The 18,315-nt window shown below is 38.8% G+C and overlaps 1 protein-coding gene across 3 annotated transcripts in view; it reads right to left on the reverse strand.

The window, feature by feature from the left end:
• UTP20 (UTP20 small subunit processome component) overlaps nucleotides 1-18,315 on the reverse strand; it is a 100,276-nt gene that overhangs the window by 31,781 nt on the left and 50,180 nt on the right. For all 3 annotated transcript variants that reach the window (XM_047788182.1, XM_047788183.1, XM_047788184.1), the window contains 11 exons: nucleotides 13,942-14,085; nucleotides 13,013-13,092; nucleotides 10,454-10,671; nucleotides 9,793-9,937; nucleotides 8,103-8,190; nucleotides 7,120-7,263; nucleotides 6,875-6,925; nucleotides 6,622-6,774; nucleotides 3,814-3,969; nucleotides 3,347-3,487; nucleotides 2,257-2,394 (listed from right to left, as the gene is read on the reverse strand). In XM_047788182.1, coding sequence (XP_047644138.1) covers nucleotides 2,257-2,394; nucleotides 3,347-3,487; nucleotides 3,814-3,969; nucleotides 6,622-6,774; nucleotides 6,875-6,925; nucleotides 7,120-7,263; nucleotides 8,103-8,190; nucleotides 9,793-9,937; nucleotides 10,454-10,671; nucleotides 13,013-13,092; nucleotides 13,942-14,085 — 1,458 coding nt within the window. The remainder of the gene's footprint in view (nucleotides 1-2,256; nucleotides 2,395-3,346; nucleotides 3,488-3,813; nucleotides 3,970-6,621; nucleotides 6,775-6,874; nucleotides 6,926-7,119; nucleotides 7,264-8,102; nucleotides 8,191-9,792; nucleotides 9,938-10,453; nucleotides 10,672-13,012; nucleotides 13,093-13,941; nucleotides 14,086-18,315) is intronic.

Below are 18,315 nucleotides of genomic sequence, written 5' to 3' on the forward strand. Positions count from 1 at the left end.
CATTAGAAAAGATTAGTAAACTTAAAGATACAGTAATAGAAAGATGAAACAAAATGAAACCGTAAATTAAAAAAAAAAAAAAGAGCCTCAGTGAGTTATGGAAATAACCTGGAATGGCCTAATACACAATGGAAACTCCGAAGGGGAACCCAAAATATCTTTGAAGAAGTTATAGCCAAAAATTTCAAAGTTTGACAAACATCACAAATACATAGATCCAAGAAGCTCAACAAACCCCAAGCACAAGACACTGAGGCACATGATAATCAAATGGCTTAAAACTAGGAATAAAGAGAAAAATTTAAAAGCCAGGTTAAAAAAAAAAAACCAAAAAACCCAAACCAAAAAACTTCCGCTCAGAGGAACAAAGAATGACTTCTTTTAGAAACAATATAAATCAGAAGTCAGTTGAACAGTACCTTAAAGTACTGGGGAAAAAAAACAAAACCTGTCAAACTAGAATTCCATACCTAGAAACATTATCTTTCAAAAACAAAGATGAGAAAAAACAAACAAATGCTGGAAGAATTCATTACCAGTAGACTTGAGCTACAAAAAATTTTAAGAAAGTGCTCTTGCAACAGTAAAATGAGATAGGATGAGTATCTGGATCTACACAAAGGAGTAAAGAGCGCTGGAAATTATAAAAATGGAAGCAAATACATTAAAAGACATTTTTAAAAATCTTTTTTAAGAGATAATTGATGGTTTAAAGGAAAGCTAACAGTGTATCAGGTGGTTTAAAACTAACATAGAGGTGAAACTTACAAAAAGAAATACCATGGTGATAATTACTAAGCCAATAGAGATGAAATAAAATCATTAAAAATATCCAATTAATCCAATAGAAGAAAGGCAAGAGAGAAAAATGAGACAAATGGAATATAAATAACAAGATCATAGATTTAACCCCAAACTATTAATAATTATATCAATGCAAATGGCCTAAAACCAATTAAAAGGCAGAAACTGTCATATGATAAAAAAGCAAGATTCAACTATATGCTACCTATAAGAAATGAACTTTCAAAAGTAAAACCGCAAATAGGTTCAAAGTAAAAGACTGTATATAGAAACATAGAGCATACTAATATCAACAAAAGCTAAATATAATCTATGTTTTCAATCTACAGGTCTTTCCTATTTTATTGCCATCTAACCCTGAGTTACTGGCTGTGCTTACTGTCTCTTCAAATTAGAATTTAAGGATGCATTCTTTCACCTACTTAGGAAATTCTTTAAACATTTTTTTTTTTGGTCTTTTTAGGGCCGTACTAGCGGCACAAGGAAGTTCCCAGGCTAGAGGTCGAGTAGGAGCTATAGCTGCTGGCCTACGCCACAGCCACAGCAACACAGGATCTGAACAGAGACTGAGACATACCCCATAGCTCACGGCAACACCGGATCATTAACCCACTGAGAGAGGCCAGGGATCGAACCCACATCCTCATGGATACTAGTGGGATTTGTTTCCGCTGCACCACAATGGGAAGTCCTCTTTAAACATTTTTGAATACCCCAAAATAATAGAGGAATCCTATCCCTGAACAAGATCATATAATCAACAGTATAAATGCAAGTCACAAATCCTGATATTATCTTAATTAGATGTAAATATTTATCAAGTCCTTACTGCGTGCCAGGCACTGTTCTAGGCACTATGTAGTATAAAGGTGACGACAGTCCTAAATTTGAATGATGGTTCTGACTCTGAATGTCTCTGAGAAAGTTGCACAACCTCACTTATTCTTAGTTTACTCTCCTGTGAGACAGCATAACAGTCCCTACCACATGGGGTTGAGTTGTGGTAAGGATGAAGTCAGATTATATATTAAAGTACTTAGAATCGTGCCTGTATCTGGTACAGCGCTAAAGAAAAGGGAGCTGTTGCTTTATTTCATTTCTTATGAGACACTTGGAGAAAACAATGAGTCTGCTTATCAGTGGAGTTTATCAAAATTAAGTCCTGTGATAAAAAAATAAAGGCACACCATCTTAGAAGGTGATCATTTCTAAGAGGGGAAATATTTTGTGGTTGGCCTTTATGCATTAGTAATAGTGAAAATGAAAATAACAGCCACCACCTTTAAGAGCATTTACTCTGTGCCAGGCACAATTTGAAGGGCTTTAGAACTATTCTAAGCCTGTAATTATGGTGACAACATCAGTGAGGATGCCGCCAACCCCATCTACATTTGAGAAAAGTGTGTCGTGGTATAGGGAGAGTTTTAGTGATTTCTAGATTTAATGTCCTACCTTGAGCATTTTCTCATCAAAAATGGGAGCCATAGCATAAGGCATGATGTAATTCTGAAGAGATTTAGAAGACAGCACGATTTTGCCTTCCATTAGTTGTTTTGCCAGTTTCTTCAAGGCTCTTGCTCGTCTGTGGATCTATGAGTTAGATAAAATATGAGTTACTAAATAATCTCACCTACAACCAGCTCCACTTCGGTAACCCGTTCCTTTTTCATGAAAAGATTAAAGGAGTGAAACAGAGTCCATGTGCTACATGAGCACACACCCAGGGCCTTGCTCTGCTTCCAGAGACATAATCCTTAGCCTTTCTTTACCAGTGGATCCTAGACATTTAAAATTCTTAGGAAATGGCATGGAAAGGTAACATTATGTTGCGGTTTATGATACCACCAAGGAGATCAGACCCCAGAATTATCTCCTACGCAAATCTTATTTTTTGTTTTTGTTTTTTAATTAATTAATTTATTTATTTATTTTTGCCTTTTCTAGGGCCGCTCCTGCGGCATATGGAGGTTCCCAGGCTAGGGGTCCAATCAGAGCTGTAGCCGCTGGCCTACACCACAGCCACAGCAATGCCAGATCCCAGATCCGAGCCCCATCTGCAACCTACACCACAGCTCACAGTAATGCCAGATCCTTAACCCACTGAGCAAGGCCAGGGATCGAACCCACAATCTCATGGTTTCTAGGAGGATTCGTTAACCACTGAGCCATGACGGGAACTCCTTTCCTATGCAAATCTACGATCCCAAAGACAAAGAAATGAGAAGTTCAAAACTTTTAATTATTTATGTGGCTGTACCTGTGGCAAAGGGGGATTCCTGGGTCAGGGACTGAATCTGAGCCTATGAACGATGTATGCCACAGCATGGGCAGCACTGGATCCTTTAACCCAGGGCTGGAACTCATACCTCCAGTGACTCAAGCCCCTGCAGTCAGGTTCTTAACCCACTGTATCACAGTGGGAACTCCCTCAATACCTTTTAAAAATTTAAAATAAATCTTTCAAAATGAGCCAGAATTGTTTGAAATGCTTGTTTCATGGACAGGAAAACAAACAAACAAAAAAAGCAGATTGGCCTTCTACCTGAATGTGCTTCATATTCTCAAAGAAGTCCATTTCTGGGTCATGGCAATCAGTAAGCTGTACCAAGTCTTTAAATTCTGGTTGATCTGGGAAGGTCTGAATTAAACAGGAAAGCAGTGTGGTATAATCCTGTTGAACACTCTGCAAATACCAAGTTGAGGAAAAAAAAACTTTGTTTTAAAAAGCATTTGCTTCTTAGGTATTATGAAGAAATACCAAAAAAGTCACTGAAATTTCGTTCTTAAAGTAAAACATTCCCACTGTAAAAACAAACTATATAAACTCAGAAGTGATTACTCTCATTTCTATTCCATTCCATTCCCCCTGTTAAAAGTGAATAATTATATAATCAAGTATTTTAATTACATTTACTAAGACCGACTGCTGCTTTGCACAACAAAAGCAGAAGTGGGAAAAAACAAAAGACCAAAACCCACAGAGTGGTACTTAATTGCAAACCCCAATACCTCTGTCTGGCTCTTCAGTCCTTTCCTCAGTTTCTCCAGGAGTGAACGATGAATGATTTCTCTATACTCTTTCTCTGTGACATTCAAGGCAGCAAGCTTTTTGATGATATTCATCAAGCACATGCTCGCATTATCACTTAAAGACATGTCTCCTAACTGGACACAGGAAAAAAAAAAATTATCCCGTACAACAACTATAACATGGAATAAGAGAGTTTGCAATATTTAGCCACTGTTCTGTTTTCTACTAAGAATTATCCCACCAGTACTTCAAACCTAAAGGAAGAACCAAATGAAGGGCTGTGAGGAATATGGCGAGTGACTTTGAAAACTCACGCTGAGAAGTGTCATTTATTTCAGAAAATACTACGAGGTGTTTCTATCGTGGCTCAGCAGAAACAAATGTGACTAGTATACATGAGGACGCAGGTCCAATCACTGGCCTTGGTTAGTGGGTAAGGATCCAGGTTGCTGTGGCTGTGGTGTAGCTCCAGTTCAACCCCAAGCCTGGGAACATCCATATGCTGCAGGTGTGGCCCTAAAAGGACCAAAAAAAAAAAGAAAGAAAATACTAGGAGATGTGCTTTTTAAAATTATTATTACTGATCCTGTCTTGATTTAAAAAGACAGGCATTTAATCCGCCATGGATTTTGTTCTTTTTAAAAAAGTTTTTATTTTTTATTTAAGTATAAATGATGTAGAAATATATTTTTTCATTAGCTTTATTTCTCAAAGCAAATAGTTTTTTCTGTTTTCAACATTAGAATGACAGAGTTGATTGTCTAATTCTGGTTAGCTGCTTCAAGAGTTCCTTGTTTGAGGAACAGAGGTTATGAGGATAGAGAAAGCAGTCCAAACTCTAAATCACCAGGCCGTGATTTAAAATTCCCAATGTTGGAGTTGCCATCGTGGCGCAGCCGAAACGAATCCAGCTAGGAACCATGTGGTTGCAGGTTCGATCCCTGTCCTTGCTCAATGGATTAAGGATCCGGCATTGCCATGAGCTGTGGTGTAGGTCGCAGACGTGGCTTGGATCTGGCATTGCTGTGGCTGTGGTGTAGACTGGCAGCTACAGCTCCGATTAGACCCCTAGCCTGGGAACTTGCATATGCCGCAGGTGCAGCCCTAGAAAAGGCAAAAAGACAAAAATAAAATAAAATAAAAATAAAGATAAAATTCCCAATGTTGAAATTTAATAAGATACATGAAAAATGAAGCTCCAGGGATTACCTTTTCCTACATTAATCCCTAATATCAAATGAATAACTATAAAATGTCACAAAGAGATTACTAATGCCAATATATGGTTAACTATTAACCAAGCGTTTCATTTTCCATGTTTTTGATTTTTAATTCATTTTAACAACATGACACTTAATACAGTTCCAAACCCCTTTTGTTTATACTATATCAGTAAAAGAGGGCAAACTGTCAAAGAAAGAGTCAAGTAACTTTAAAAATTGGTATTTAACTGACACACTATGAAATTCAAACTTTTATTTATTTATTTTGTCTTTTTGTCTATTAGGCCGTAAACGCGGCATATGGAGGTTCCCAGGCTAGGGGCCAATCGGAACTGTAGCCTCTGGCCTACACCACAGTTCACAGCAACGCCAGATCCTTAACTCACTGAGCAGGGCCAGGGATCAAACCTGTGTCCTCATGCTAGTTGGGTTCACTAACTGCTGAGCCACGACAGGAACTCCTGAAACTCAAACTTTTAAATGGTAGCATTCAATGGTTTTCAGTATATTCAGAAGGTTCTACAACCATCACCCCCCAAAGAAACCTCGTACCCATTCAAGTCATTCTCCATACCTCCCTCCCCCCACTGGCCTCTGGTAATCACTCATTCACTTTCTGTCTCTGTGGGTTTCCCTGCTTTTTTTTTTTCAGAACATGGACATGTCGCTTACATGCATATGCTTTTCTGCAGGTCACCACACTTTAATTTTGCGAAAGAAGACGAGCTCTATTGAGGAATTCATCCCCCCCCCCCCAGGGCACTGGTTCAACAGCACAGGCTTCTCTGCTGAAAAGCCTCCTCCGGAAGCTGCACTGCTCTCTGCAGCAGAAAAGAGGGCTGAGGACAAAACCCAGCGGGGACGGCACAAGTCTCTTGTCTTTTCCAGAAAAGAAGAAATCCAATTGGTGGAAAGAAAAATCATCTCCATGCTGGTTCCATCCGAACCCTGCCCATGGTGGGACGCGGTAGGGCCCACGGGACCCAGCCCCAGCCATGGGTGCCTGCTTGGGCACCGGCAGCCGGGCACCTAGCAAGCGGGCGGGTGAAGCAGTACCGAGCGCAGGCCAGAGGTGCGGGTACCGACCCGAGGGCCTGGATTTCCCTATTTTAATACCTTTTTGACTCTGTAAAGTGCTTCCACATTTATTATTTTACTCAAATCATGAGAATAACATGGTCTTTGCCAAACAAAACATTCCATAACTAAAGAAATTTCAGACTAAAAATCCCATTTCCCCCTAAAAAACCAAATTAAGAAATTAGGTTGTGAAAAGAAAAAAAAGTCCTGCTGTGGCTCGGTGGTTAAAGAATCTGACTAGCATCCATGAGGACGTAGGTTCAATCCCTGGCCTTGCTTCGTAGGTTAAGGTTCCTGCGTTGCCATGAGCGATGGTGTAGGCCGGCAGCTACAGTTCAGATTTGACCCCTAGCCTGGGAACCTCCATATGCCGCAAGCACAGCCCCAAAAAGCAAAAAAAAAAAAAAGGAAGAAATTAGGTTGTGTAGTTGTATTAGCCAAATAATAAAAAATAATTCACAAATTTCTGCTATAAAAACTTACCTCCATGTTATAGAAACAATTATGCATAACTGCAATTAGGTAGTTAACATCCACGGTTTGCATCTCTTTCACATAAGCGGTGATGGTTTGAAATGCTGAGAAGCGAACATCGAAGTTGATATCGTCAAGATGTCTTTGATCAAAGGTGTTAAGCTACAGGAAATGCCATTAAACCATATAAATGAAGGCATATAAATCTTAAGAAAAATAACAATACTTTCAAACAAAAGAGACATAAGATGTTCTTTCTTACCTTGACGACATCAGTAATGTATTTCAATCCACTCTCAAAATCAGAAAGGGTCTAAAAGGAACAAAAGCAGTATATTATTAATGAATAAAACCTTAACTTTTCTGCCTCCCTTCCTCTGACTCTGCCCACACTCAAAGGTTATTAAAACATTATATATCGGCATCAAGAAAGTTACAATATGCGTTCCACGTCATAATTATCTTTTGAAAAAAGGGTGATTCGGGGTAAAAATGAGTATTACAGACCTGGAAAACTGTACAAAGCAGTTGCCTTGACAACTTGTTCTTAATAACCGAGAAGAGTTTTGCCAGAGGCCTGAGGAAGCTTGTAGGCTCCAGACAATGTTGTAACAGGTTCTGTACTGTCATCAGAATATCAACCTCTGTATCCTTATGAAGAAATATTGAGAGAAATCATATATTAGTAATGTATAAAGCTGGCCCACTTGGCTTTAACATATTATTACACAGGAAATAAATAGGAATAAGTAAAAGGAACAGTAATCAGAAATTTTATTTCAGTCTTTTAAAAGTTCTTAGCATTTTAACTTCACCAAAAACCCGTAATAATGTCTGTTAACAGTTTCTTCCTTTAATTTTAACAGAAAATATGCATAATTTGGAAACACAATTTCTTCTATTTTCTGGTCGACAGAAGAAAAGGCCAGGAAAAATGAACTTGCTGAGGAGAAACAGACACTTCTGATTATTCACAGATCTGTGGTCTTCTAAACCGAATTACGATGTGGTAAGGGTCGTTCGGTATAAGTAAAGCCTTACAAATGAGTTTGAGAAATGGGGCGACTCTTTTGATGAAGACTGAACTACAATCTGAAAATCATATAAGAAAATCTCAGCTACGTCTGAATATTAAAATAGTCTGACTTTTCATTCAGTTTTGCCCCTGGCATCCATATATACATCTCAGATTCTGAATTTATTACTGATCAAAGTCAGAAAAAAAAAAATCCTGAAATGGTTAGAAGCTAAACAAAGGAAAACGAAGGGGTAACGCTTCTTTACTACAATGGTAGGTGGTGATGTCTTTATTTGTCCCCATTCCTACTTCTGCCCAATTTTTCTCCTCTATTTTCAATTTTCTATTTCTATATAAAGTCTTTTCACAAATACTCTGGGACGAATACATCACAGAATTGAACCAATAAAATTACTGTTCACAATGAAAAGTGCCACTTCAAGGAAAAAAAAAATGTGCTGTGAATTCCTACCTGGGCGACATTGCCATGGTGGAGGAAAGGAAGGAGGAGCGTGATGAGCAGAGAACTTTGCTCTTTGTCCTTCATAAACTTGCTGATCCTAGAGAAGGGAAAAAACGGGATGTGTAAGGAAGACATAGAGGTTAAAACTATTTCTCTAAGAAGTTAAACCACTTTTGCAGAAAAGTGTCAGTGACGGCTTTGAAGTGTGTGTGTGTGTGTGTGCGCGTGCGCGCGCGTGTGTAGTAAGTTTAACACAGTTACTTGGAAGGGCCCCTTTTTATTTCTTTCCAACTTCGGGTTCATGGCTATTATTTTATTATTTTTGTAACATTTGATTGTGCAGGGGGTTACAGTAAACCCCAATGCTATAAGTAGTAATTGGTATTGCTTATTTTATAAGGAAACGATATTTTATAAGTGCCAAGACTTGTAAGCAGGCTTTACATACCGAATTTCAATTTCACTCCCACAATAGCCCTACAATGTAGGAATTATTAACCCTACTTTGCCCAGAGAAAACTGAGGCTCCGGGAAGCTGACGTCATTCAGCAAGAAGTACGAGAGCACGCCTTTCAAACACTGTCTTCCTGGTGCCTAATCACTTACTGTTTTCTCACTATCATGTACTACGATAAAACCTAATGTGTTTGGTGTGCTTTTCCATTCTTTGTAACTTAAAAATATACTACTATAAACAAAACATTTAAAAGTTTCTGAAAGACTCTAATATACTCTTTTTTGCTGTGGTTGAAAGTAAAAGAAAAAATAAACTTCCAACAACTAAGCTCTGTAACAATCTAGAATTTAAGATAGAATCACTGGAGTTCCCAAGGTGGCGCAGTGGTTAACGAATCCAAGAACCATCAGGTTTTGGGTTCGATCCCTGGCCTTGCTCAGTGGGTTAAGGATCCGGCGTTGCCATGAGCTGTGGTGTAGGTTGCAGACTTGGCTCAGATCCTGTGCTGCTTGGCTCTGGCGTAGGCCAGTGGCTACAGCTCCGATGAGACCCCTAGCCTGGGAACCTCCATGTGCCGCGGGAACGGCTCAAGAAAAGGCAAAAAGACAAAAAATAAGATAGAATCATTGTTTGCACTATGATTTACCAACCAGACACTTTATAGAAATCACAATTATATTCTACCAGGTCTATTGCCAAAGAGAATACTTATAAACTCTTACAAGATCTTCCTGACTCTTAAAAAAACAAAGCAAACTGCTCTTTTAGATTATTTTTATGAATTACACTAAAAAAACCATGTAACTCAAAATTTTAATTGAACAAAATATGCAAAGGCTAATAAACATGCAAATCTATTAGTCTTAGAATTTTAAAGTCTGTTATCTTTTATAATTAAATGAAGGCAGATAAAAGGTCTATTCTGGCAGAGAAAGAAAATTCTACATTAACTTAAAAATAGAGTATTTAAAATACTGAAAACCTTTTCAGCTTATTACTCTGTTAAAACAAATGAAAAACCAAATATAATTTTTTATTTTTATTTTTTCTTGGCAGCATCCATGGAATATGGAGGTTCCCAAGCCAGGGATCAAACCTGGACTGCTGTTGTGACCTACGACATAGCTGCCACAATGCCAGATCCTTAACCCACTACACCACAGCAGGATCTCCTATAAATGTTTTAAAAAGTTAAAACTACAGGTGGTAATATTATCTTTTAAGGACCAATACATCACTTACTTTGAAAGAATGCCAAGTTCCTTACTGACTTGTGCTCTATTCTTCTTCTTTTTCACCTTTTCTGCACTTATTGTGGTTTTGCTGAGATACTGGAGAATTGCAGGCACATGAGGTAGAATTAATCGTCCTCCTATTGTGATAGACTCTGAAATAAACATTGACAAATGTACTGATTTTAACTATTCTCTTAAAGGATAATCGTATGGTATCTTCCTTAATGACAGAAAAAGAAATTACTCAATTCCCTTGGAAACTTAATAAATTTCAACTCTAAAGATTAAATAACTTTATTTTTAGTTAAAACATCTATATCATTAGCTAAATTAAAATTTTACACGAGACCCTTGAGGCTTTACTGAAACCACTTTTGGTTGGAGTAAAAGGATTGTTAGGATAATACAGTGTGAAGAAGTCAGAGACGTGACAGTGGAAATCATTTGAAAATGTCCTGGAGGATAGTTGAGATTTCTGGACTATAAATAATTGGAATTTCTACCCACGGCAACGAAAATTCAGTTTCCATCAATCAGTATGAAGTCCTAGAGAAAAGAAACCCTTTTAATAGTATCAAAAGAGTCAGAGTCTATCGAATTTTCCATCCTGAGGGCCCAAACAATACCTCAGAAGTATAAGCATCATTTGCTTTGGACAGCTAACATACCATCTCCACTTTCTGCGTATATACATCCAGTTACCGGCAAGCTGAAAACTGTTTCTGTGGGTTCGAAATCTGGCAGGCTAAGAAGGTCATCAGCTATTTCCATCACAATACTGGCTGTGGCATCTGAGAGATTCTTCGCTGAGAGAATTGCAAAAACATTGGTCAGGATGTCACATTCCGGGTGCCCAGGTTTCTGTTTAGCCAGGAAGGGGAAATATCTGCAAAAAACCCCCCAATGAAATAGTCACCTTCTTTCTCAACATGGTTATTTCTAAAAACATCTTGCATGTGAACTTTCATGTTGTTTAATGAATATTTATGTGTACATATGCTCACTAATAAGACTATTCAAGAGGAAAATTACTTTAAAATCTAAAATTCAATGGGAAATAATTTTAGGTAAAGCACTGTATTATCTGGGCACTTTATGTACATTTCTCATTTAATCCTCATAACATCTCTATGAGGTAGTAACACTGTCCCCACATTACGGATGAAGAAATTGGAGAATCATCCAAAGCCATTGAGCTAATGGCAGAGCTGAGCTCTGAACCACAGTCTAAGCTCCTTCCTAAAAGAAAGGGTGTTTTTCTATCATAAGCCTTCTAGAAGGTGAATGTTTATATGCTCACATAAAGACCAATGCACCACCTTAACGAAAATTAGTGGTGCAGATCAACAGCCCAAACAAAAAATTTGCTGTATCAGGATATGCAACATTCAGAGATTAGGATCATTTGTCAAGGGAGGGGGATAAATCCATTCCCAATAATGTAAGACTCACACAAACGACACCCTCAAAGGGTAGAGAATACAAAGGCTCTCTGGCCACTGGCAAACTAGCAACTGTTTTACAGCCAGAGATGCAAGCCCAACAATTAGGAGGAAGGCCAATCTGAAAAAATTCAAAGTTTGGCTTTAACCAATTCATCGTCCCTGGAGAAAGAGCTCCAACACTTTATCATACTGAAGTCCTGACAAACGGAAAGTTCTAAGAGGTTATATTCACATGTCCAAAAGACACTGGGGGTAAGTATGGGGAGGCACCAAGCAAGACACTTTACATATTTTCATCTCCATTACTGTCAATGAGCAAGAAACTGTAGAAGAGAATGAAGCGGCTGCTGTGGTTCTATATCTTTGAGTATCACAGACCCAGCCTACATCAAATTGAGGCCCCGCGATAAAGTCTTCTTGGAAGAAAGTCCTCATGGCTTATGTGTAGAACAATGATACAACTAGAAAGCACTTCAAGTATGCCTATGAGGTGCTGCCTGTAAATGTCCAATGATAAAACAAGAGATGAAACTGCTTTCTCAAACTGGGAAGTAAATAAAAGGAGCCCTTCTGACCAGTAAAAATAAAACAGGCTTTCCTGAAGAAGACAATGCCAAAGTGTTTGGTTTGTCTTTGAAGACTGTTTAATGACATAAGGAAACGGTCATGACATAATATATATGGGAAAAAAAAATGAAAACCTAGTTATATATAGTATGATGCCTAATTCTGTAAAAAGTGATGCTAAGATTGTAAACATCACTGAATCGATAATAAAGCATTTTCTTTTATTCTTTCATTCTTCAAAAAAGATCAGGGTCAACTTAAGACTGCTTCCATCACGGAGATAAACACATAGGTAAAGTTTCCAGACTCTTCGGTCAATATGCGTTTGGTCTGTAACACAGCATCTTTGAACCATCGGCAGATGAAGGTTCTGTAAGTGGCTTATAATGTCCTCAAAAGGATGTTGATTTATGACCATGAGCAATGAATGCATAGTTAGATGGAGTTTAAAATTAACAAAGAAGATAGTGACCTAGAAAACTTACAAAACCTGTGAAATTTTTCTGATTTTAAGTGGGAACTAGAAAAAAAAAAAAAAGACATAGAATGCCAACTACAAAACAGCTTTTTAAAATTTTTAAGTGATGATATGACTACCTAGTGTGTTTCACATCTGTTTTTCCCCCTGCCAGGTCAAATCAAACTGCTGACACAACTACTACACATTGGAATAACAGCCATATCAGTTCTAATACTATTAATTTTCAAGTTTTAATGAAACTACAAAAACAGCAACAAATGTGTAAGTTTTGATATAATATGTACTCTATAATTTCAATTTATATTAAATTACAAAATGTTATTTTATCTATTTTTTCCTTTTTTATTGTTATAAACAGTTCAAACCCTCCAAAGATGTATCATGAAAAGTAGCCCTTTCCTGCTCTGGCCCACCAAGCCTCCACACGCTACAGTGACACTAATAGTTTCCCATGTTCCCTTTCATAATTTTCTATTTCATGTTATATTTATACACACACATGCACATATAAAAGCATTTTTCCTGGATCACACTGTACCTATCGCTCAGCAACTTATCTTTTTCTTCAAACTATGTACTTTGAGATTTGACTACCTTATTTGACTACCTTATCCTAATAGTTTAACTGCACTAAAAGCAGTTTATTATGCTCTTTCCATGTATTAGTTCCCTTGACTAGTTTTGACTAGATTAGTCTAAATCATTGTCATTTTAGAAGGAAAAAGATTATACACCTTGCGTTTCTGCTCCAGATACTAATTAACTTCAGCAGTGGAGTAGGAGAATACTGACTCTCAGATCCAAGCCTGTTGATCTAGGACACAAAATAAAAACAGAAAACAAAATAAAAACATATACACAAACTGTAGAAAAAAAAACTGAAAAAGCAGAACAAGGATAGCAATCATATCGGAGGATGAGAGAGACAAGGGACAGAGATTACCATTTAAAGGTCAAAGTGAGCAACGATACATCTTTCTTTTTTTTGTTTTTTGTCTTTTTAGGGCTGCACCCGTGGCATATGGAGGTTCCCAGGCTAGGGGTCCAATTGGAGCCACAGCTGCTGGCCTACACCACAGCCACAGCAACACCGGATCTGAGCCTCATCTGTGACCTACACCACAACTCACGGCAATGCTGGATCCTTAACCCACTGAGCAAGGGCAGGGATTGAACCAGCAACCTCACAGCTCCTAATCGGATTCGTTTCCGCTGCACCACGACAGGAACTCCTGAAAAATCTTTCTTAAAATCAAGTCTCTTCTATGGTCTTAGCTGTAACTACAGGAGTTATTGTCACCAAATGGTGATGACCAGAGAAATCAAACAAGGAAATAAGTAACAAAAACCCTGTGTATTTACCCTCATGCTTGTTAAAACCCAGAGGCACATTATGTGAGATGCTACAAAAGTCACCTTTGCTTAAGAGACACAATTGTACTCTAATTAAGTATAAATGTCACGGTATTTTGCACACACTAGCTCTTGAGCTTTAGGTGGTAGTGGAGACAAAGAAAAGTGTTCTGAAACTACAAGAAACAATCTTGACCTGAATGAAAGGACCAATACAGGCATTCCTGTCTGGGTGTAGGCTGTGCTGGTGAAGAAATAACAAAGGAAGAAGCAGAAGGTATCTGGGCAGAATGTAGAAATTGAGGTTCACCTGGGGCCAGACTGCGCCATGGAACACGGCATCAATTTCTTCTGTTCGGAACTGATAGGACTCCCAATCCAAAAAGATATCAGTTACCATTTTGATTGCAAGGCGCCTTAGATTTTTCAGTGGGTTAATAAACCTCAGCTGTATCTGAAAAATAAAGATCTTCCATTTAAAAAAACACTGTTTTTACCTTTGACTCCTCCGGGAGGTACACCTGCTCAGAAGGATAGGAATCAAATGGGAAATCCTGTTATTAAGTCTGTCGACTCTGGTTCTGCTTCACATGGAAACATCAACAGAGCAAGCCATACGGTTTTTCTCATTGAACAAGAAGGGAGAAAAAGAGACTTTGAACACCCTAATTGAAACTTTTCCTGCCATCACAATGCCTCAGATTAGGGGAAAAAAATTTAAACCTTCACTTCAAATGAAATTCACTTTGTTCTTGTTTTCTATTATTATTATTTTCATCTTTTTTTTAAGACTAGGAGTTTTGATTATTCTTGCTAAAATTAGTCTAGTTAAAGAATTTTCGGTCTCTTCATACTTTGTGCAGTAAAAGAGAATGAGGTGACTGAATTAAGGGCTGGAAAGAGCTCAAAATATACAACTCCAAGAAAAATACAATCCGGAAAAAAAAAAAAAAACGGTTTGTCTTTTTAGAGGCATAAAGGCTGGCATGGGCAGATGTCTAAATCAACAGCAAATTTCTTTTAAGAACAGATATTGCTACTTCCACTGGCATCTCCTTCCCTATGAGTTACAAAATTATAAATAATGCAGCCAATCTTTTTCAGTTCATTGTAGAAAAATACACTGAGCTTCTACCAATGGGTTCAATGGCATGCTAGCCAGAGTCCTGGCCTCAAATGAAAATCTTACTGAAGGAAACTTTATCGAATTATATGAGAGATGGAAAATGCCAAAGATATTTGATAGAAGAATTACTATAAATTAGAGAAGGGTAAAACTTCATGAAAGAGGCAGAAGGTCTTCAAGAGATTTAGGCCAGGCAGAGGAAAGAGAAAGGCCTCAAAGAGATTTCTCTCAAGCACAGAATGTTGTAAAAACCAAACAAATCAAGGAAGTCTCGACCCCTAAATGTTCTTTTTTTTTTAATGATCTTTATTTTTTTCATTATACTTGCTTTACAGTGTCCTGTCAATTTTCTACTGTACAGCAAAGCGACCCAGTCACACACACATTCATGTATACATTGTTTTTCTCACATGATCTTCCATCATGCTCCATCACACGTGACTAGATATAGTCCCCAGTGCTATACAGCAGGATCTCATTGCTTATTCATTCCAAAGGCAATAGTCCGCATCTATTAACCCCAGATTCCCAGTCCATCCCATTCTCTCCCCCTCCCCCTTGGCAACCACAACTCTGTTCTCCAAGTCCATGAGTTTCTTTCCTGTGGAAAGGTTCATTTGTGCCACATACTAAATTCTAGATATAAGGGATACCATATGCTATTTGTCTTTCTCTCTCTGACTTATTTCACTTAGTATGAGAGTCTCTAGTTCCATTCTTCCACTTTATTAATATAGTGTGAGCTCTGGATATATTAAGTGGCAACTTATTTTTACACGACCTTAACTGCTGACATTAAAATCTATAAACTTGCTAAAACGTCTGAAAGAAGCGCAAATGCTCTAACATAACGAATGTCAAGTGTTAAGGCCGAGATATCATGAAGAAAACTAATAGGGAAGTTACCTGTCACAACAATCTGACCATCTGATCAACACAAGTATGTGAATCTGAAACGGTACATTTTAAATTCAAAAGAGTAGGAACATAGATGCCATTAATTTGCTGTCCAAGTCTGAGGAATCATGATCGCCCACATACCTATCCAGTTTCTACTGTTTACTTCTGGGTAATTATCTCACTGTACAAGTTATAAAGACAGGAGATGACAGGCAAGCATGAGATACACGTCATTCTCTTCTGCTTCATTTCTACTGGCAATATTTTCAGCTGGATCCTATTTGGTGAAAGACTAAAACTATGATATTTGAAAAAGCATGGTATCCCCTGGAGCAATAAGAAACTAACCTTGGCCAACAGGACACCAAGTCAGACGCCCTCCTTTTCCGCATTCTCATCAGCCCCCTCCCCATCAAGCAGGATCTGTATGTTCTCTTCTCTTTTAGAACTACAGTCTACTCAGTAACTGTTGACTAAACTGGAGAAAAATCCTGAAAATAAGCAACTGCAGACTTTATTTCCTAGAGGAACAGTCCATATGACTGAGTTTATGGATATTAGCAAGTTACTTCACTGCTTAAATGAACCAAAACCCCCCAAACAAAAACAAACCCCCAAATCCAAACCAAAACAACCCTCAAAATCCCTCAAGACACACATTTCAGTGTCAGTCAATGCCTTGGATGATCTGAAAGCAAAAAGTAATAAATATGTAACAGCGCAAACACATAAATGTAGAACTTTAATTCACTTGAGTAATATTACTGTGCCATAATTCATTGCAGAACCTCAAGGAATGCCTTGGACTTGTCCAAGAATTAAACAAAAGAAAGAAAGGAAAAAAAAAAGAAAAGGAAGCTCCTATCTGTCAAGAAGACTAGCACTTCACGACCTAAAGAACTGTGAAATTGCGTAAATGATCTTTTGAGTTACTGATTGTTGACTCAGGAGAAAGACCTCATTACTGAGTAACTTCTAAGTTAACCAAAAAGTCAGAGGACTTATAGAGGGGTTGTAAAACCTCTGACCTTCCGTGATTTAATATATCCGTGTGTAGGTAGTCACTACCACACCGTGAGGCAAAAAGTCAAATTCTCACGGAATTCTCCGTAGGGCCCCGATGCTCTCACGTAACCCAGGGGAAAAGACCTTCCAAGACCTCTTTTCAGCTTCCCCTCCTGCCCCCACCCATGGCCTCTTTTCCAACAAAGCAAAGTGGTAATTTTAAAACATCAAACTGACCTTCTAATTCCCTTGCTTCAAACCTCTCAGAGGTTTCTGAGGACACTTCAGAGTAAATCCAGCTCCCTGCCACGGCCTGCAAGGCCCTACCTATCTCTTGACCTCGTCTTTTTTTTTTTTTTGTCTTTTTTGCTATTTCTTGGGCCCCTCCCGTGGCATATGGAGGTTCCCAGGCTAGGGGTCGAATCGGAGCTGTGGCCGCAAGCCTACGCCAGAGCCACAGCAACGCAGGATCCGAGCCGAGTCTGCAACCTACACCACAGCTCACGGCAACGCTGGATCGTTAACCCACTGAGCAAGGGCAGGGACCGAACCCGCAACCTCATGGTTCCTAGTCGGATTCGTTAACCACTGCGCCACGATGGCAACTCCTTAACCTCGTCTTATACATTGTGCTTTGGCCACCTCCACCTTCTATCTCTTCTTACAATATGTCAAGACTGTTCTGCTTCAGGGACTTGGCAATACTAGTCATTTTCTCTGCCTGAAATGTTCTTCCAATGGCTGGAAAATCTTCCTCTTTCCTTGCATGCCAAGTAATACTTGACTGGATGTCAGACACTGAATTCTAGTTTCGTTTAAACCATCTGGAAGTTTTTTGAGCTTTCCACTGGGATGCAGTTAACTTAACTGGAAAAGGTTTGACCTTTGTAAGCTCTGCTAGATGGTGTCATGGTAGCCTTTCCTCCTGGGATCCCCTGGCTCCACCATGGAACCAACCCCCTTCCAAGGACTCTGCCCGATGCCCCAGGTCTTAACACAGTTTCTGCTCTGGCTGCAGGGAACAGGAGCTGTTCCCAACCCTGTGTGGGTCAGAGGACTGTTCTGCCTGCTTCTTTCCGGTGGTTTTACTGCTTCTAGTCAGGACAAGATTTAACCTCCCCTCTCAAGACACTAATAGACTGAACAGAATACGACACAATGATTTCTGGACGCTGGACAGCAAGCAGCAGAGGACGATAATGCCTGAAGGAGGGGAAACAGGCGAGATGAGCCCTACACCTTCCCCAGCTTCCTGCCTGGAGAGTTTCAGGCCTTGCTGTGGGAAGAAAGAGAGCAGGCAGAATCCAACAACCTTCCTAAAATGAGGAGACAGAGTTGTGTAACTTGGGGAGGCTATGGTGGCCAGAATTCACAAGGCAGGGGATTAGAGAGGAGAGAGTGACACAGAGAATGAGCTTCAGAGATCTGCAGAGGAGCCTGCTGTGTTCATTTTCCTCTTAGAACTTGCCATCTGGCATGATTCTAATTATTTATGTATTTATTTATAATCTTCTCCCCAAGAGATTGAGTCCTTATCATCTCATTCTCCACCTACAACAATGTCTGGCAGATAGCAGGTTTAAGTATTTACTGAATAATTAAATGGACATGAACTTGTGTTTGCTGCTTCATCCTAGTGCTTAGCACAGTGCC

The sequence above is a fragment of the Phacochoerus africanus genome, chromosome 7, assembly GCF_016906955.1.
Source record: "Phacochoerus africanus isolate WHEZ1 chromosome 7, ROS_Pafr_v1, whole genome shotgun sequence".
NCBI classification, from domain to species: Eukaryota; Metazoa; Chordata; class Mammalia; order Artiodactyla; family Suidae; genus Phacochoerus; species Phacochoerus africanus.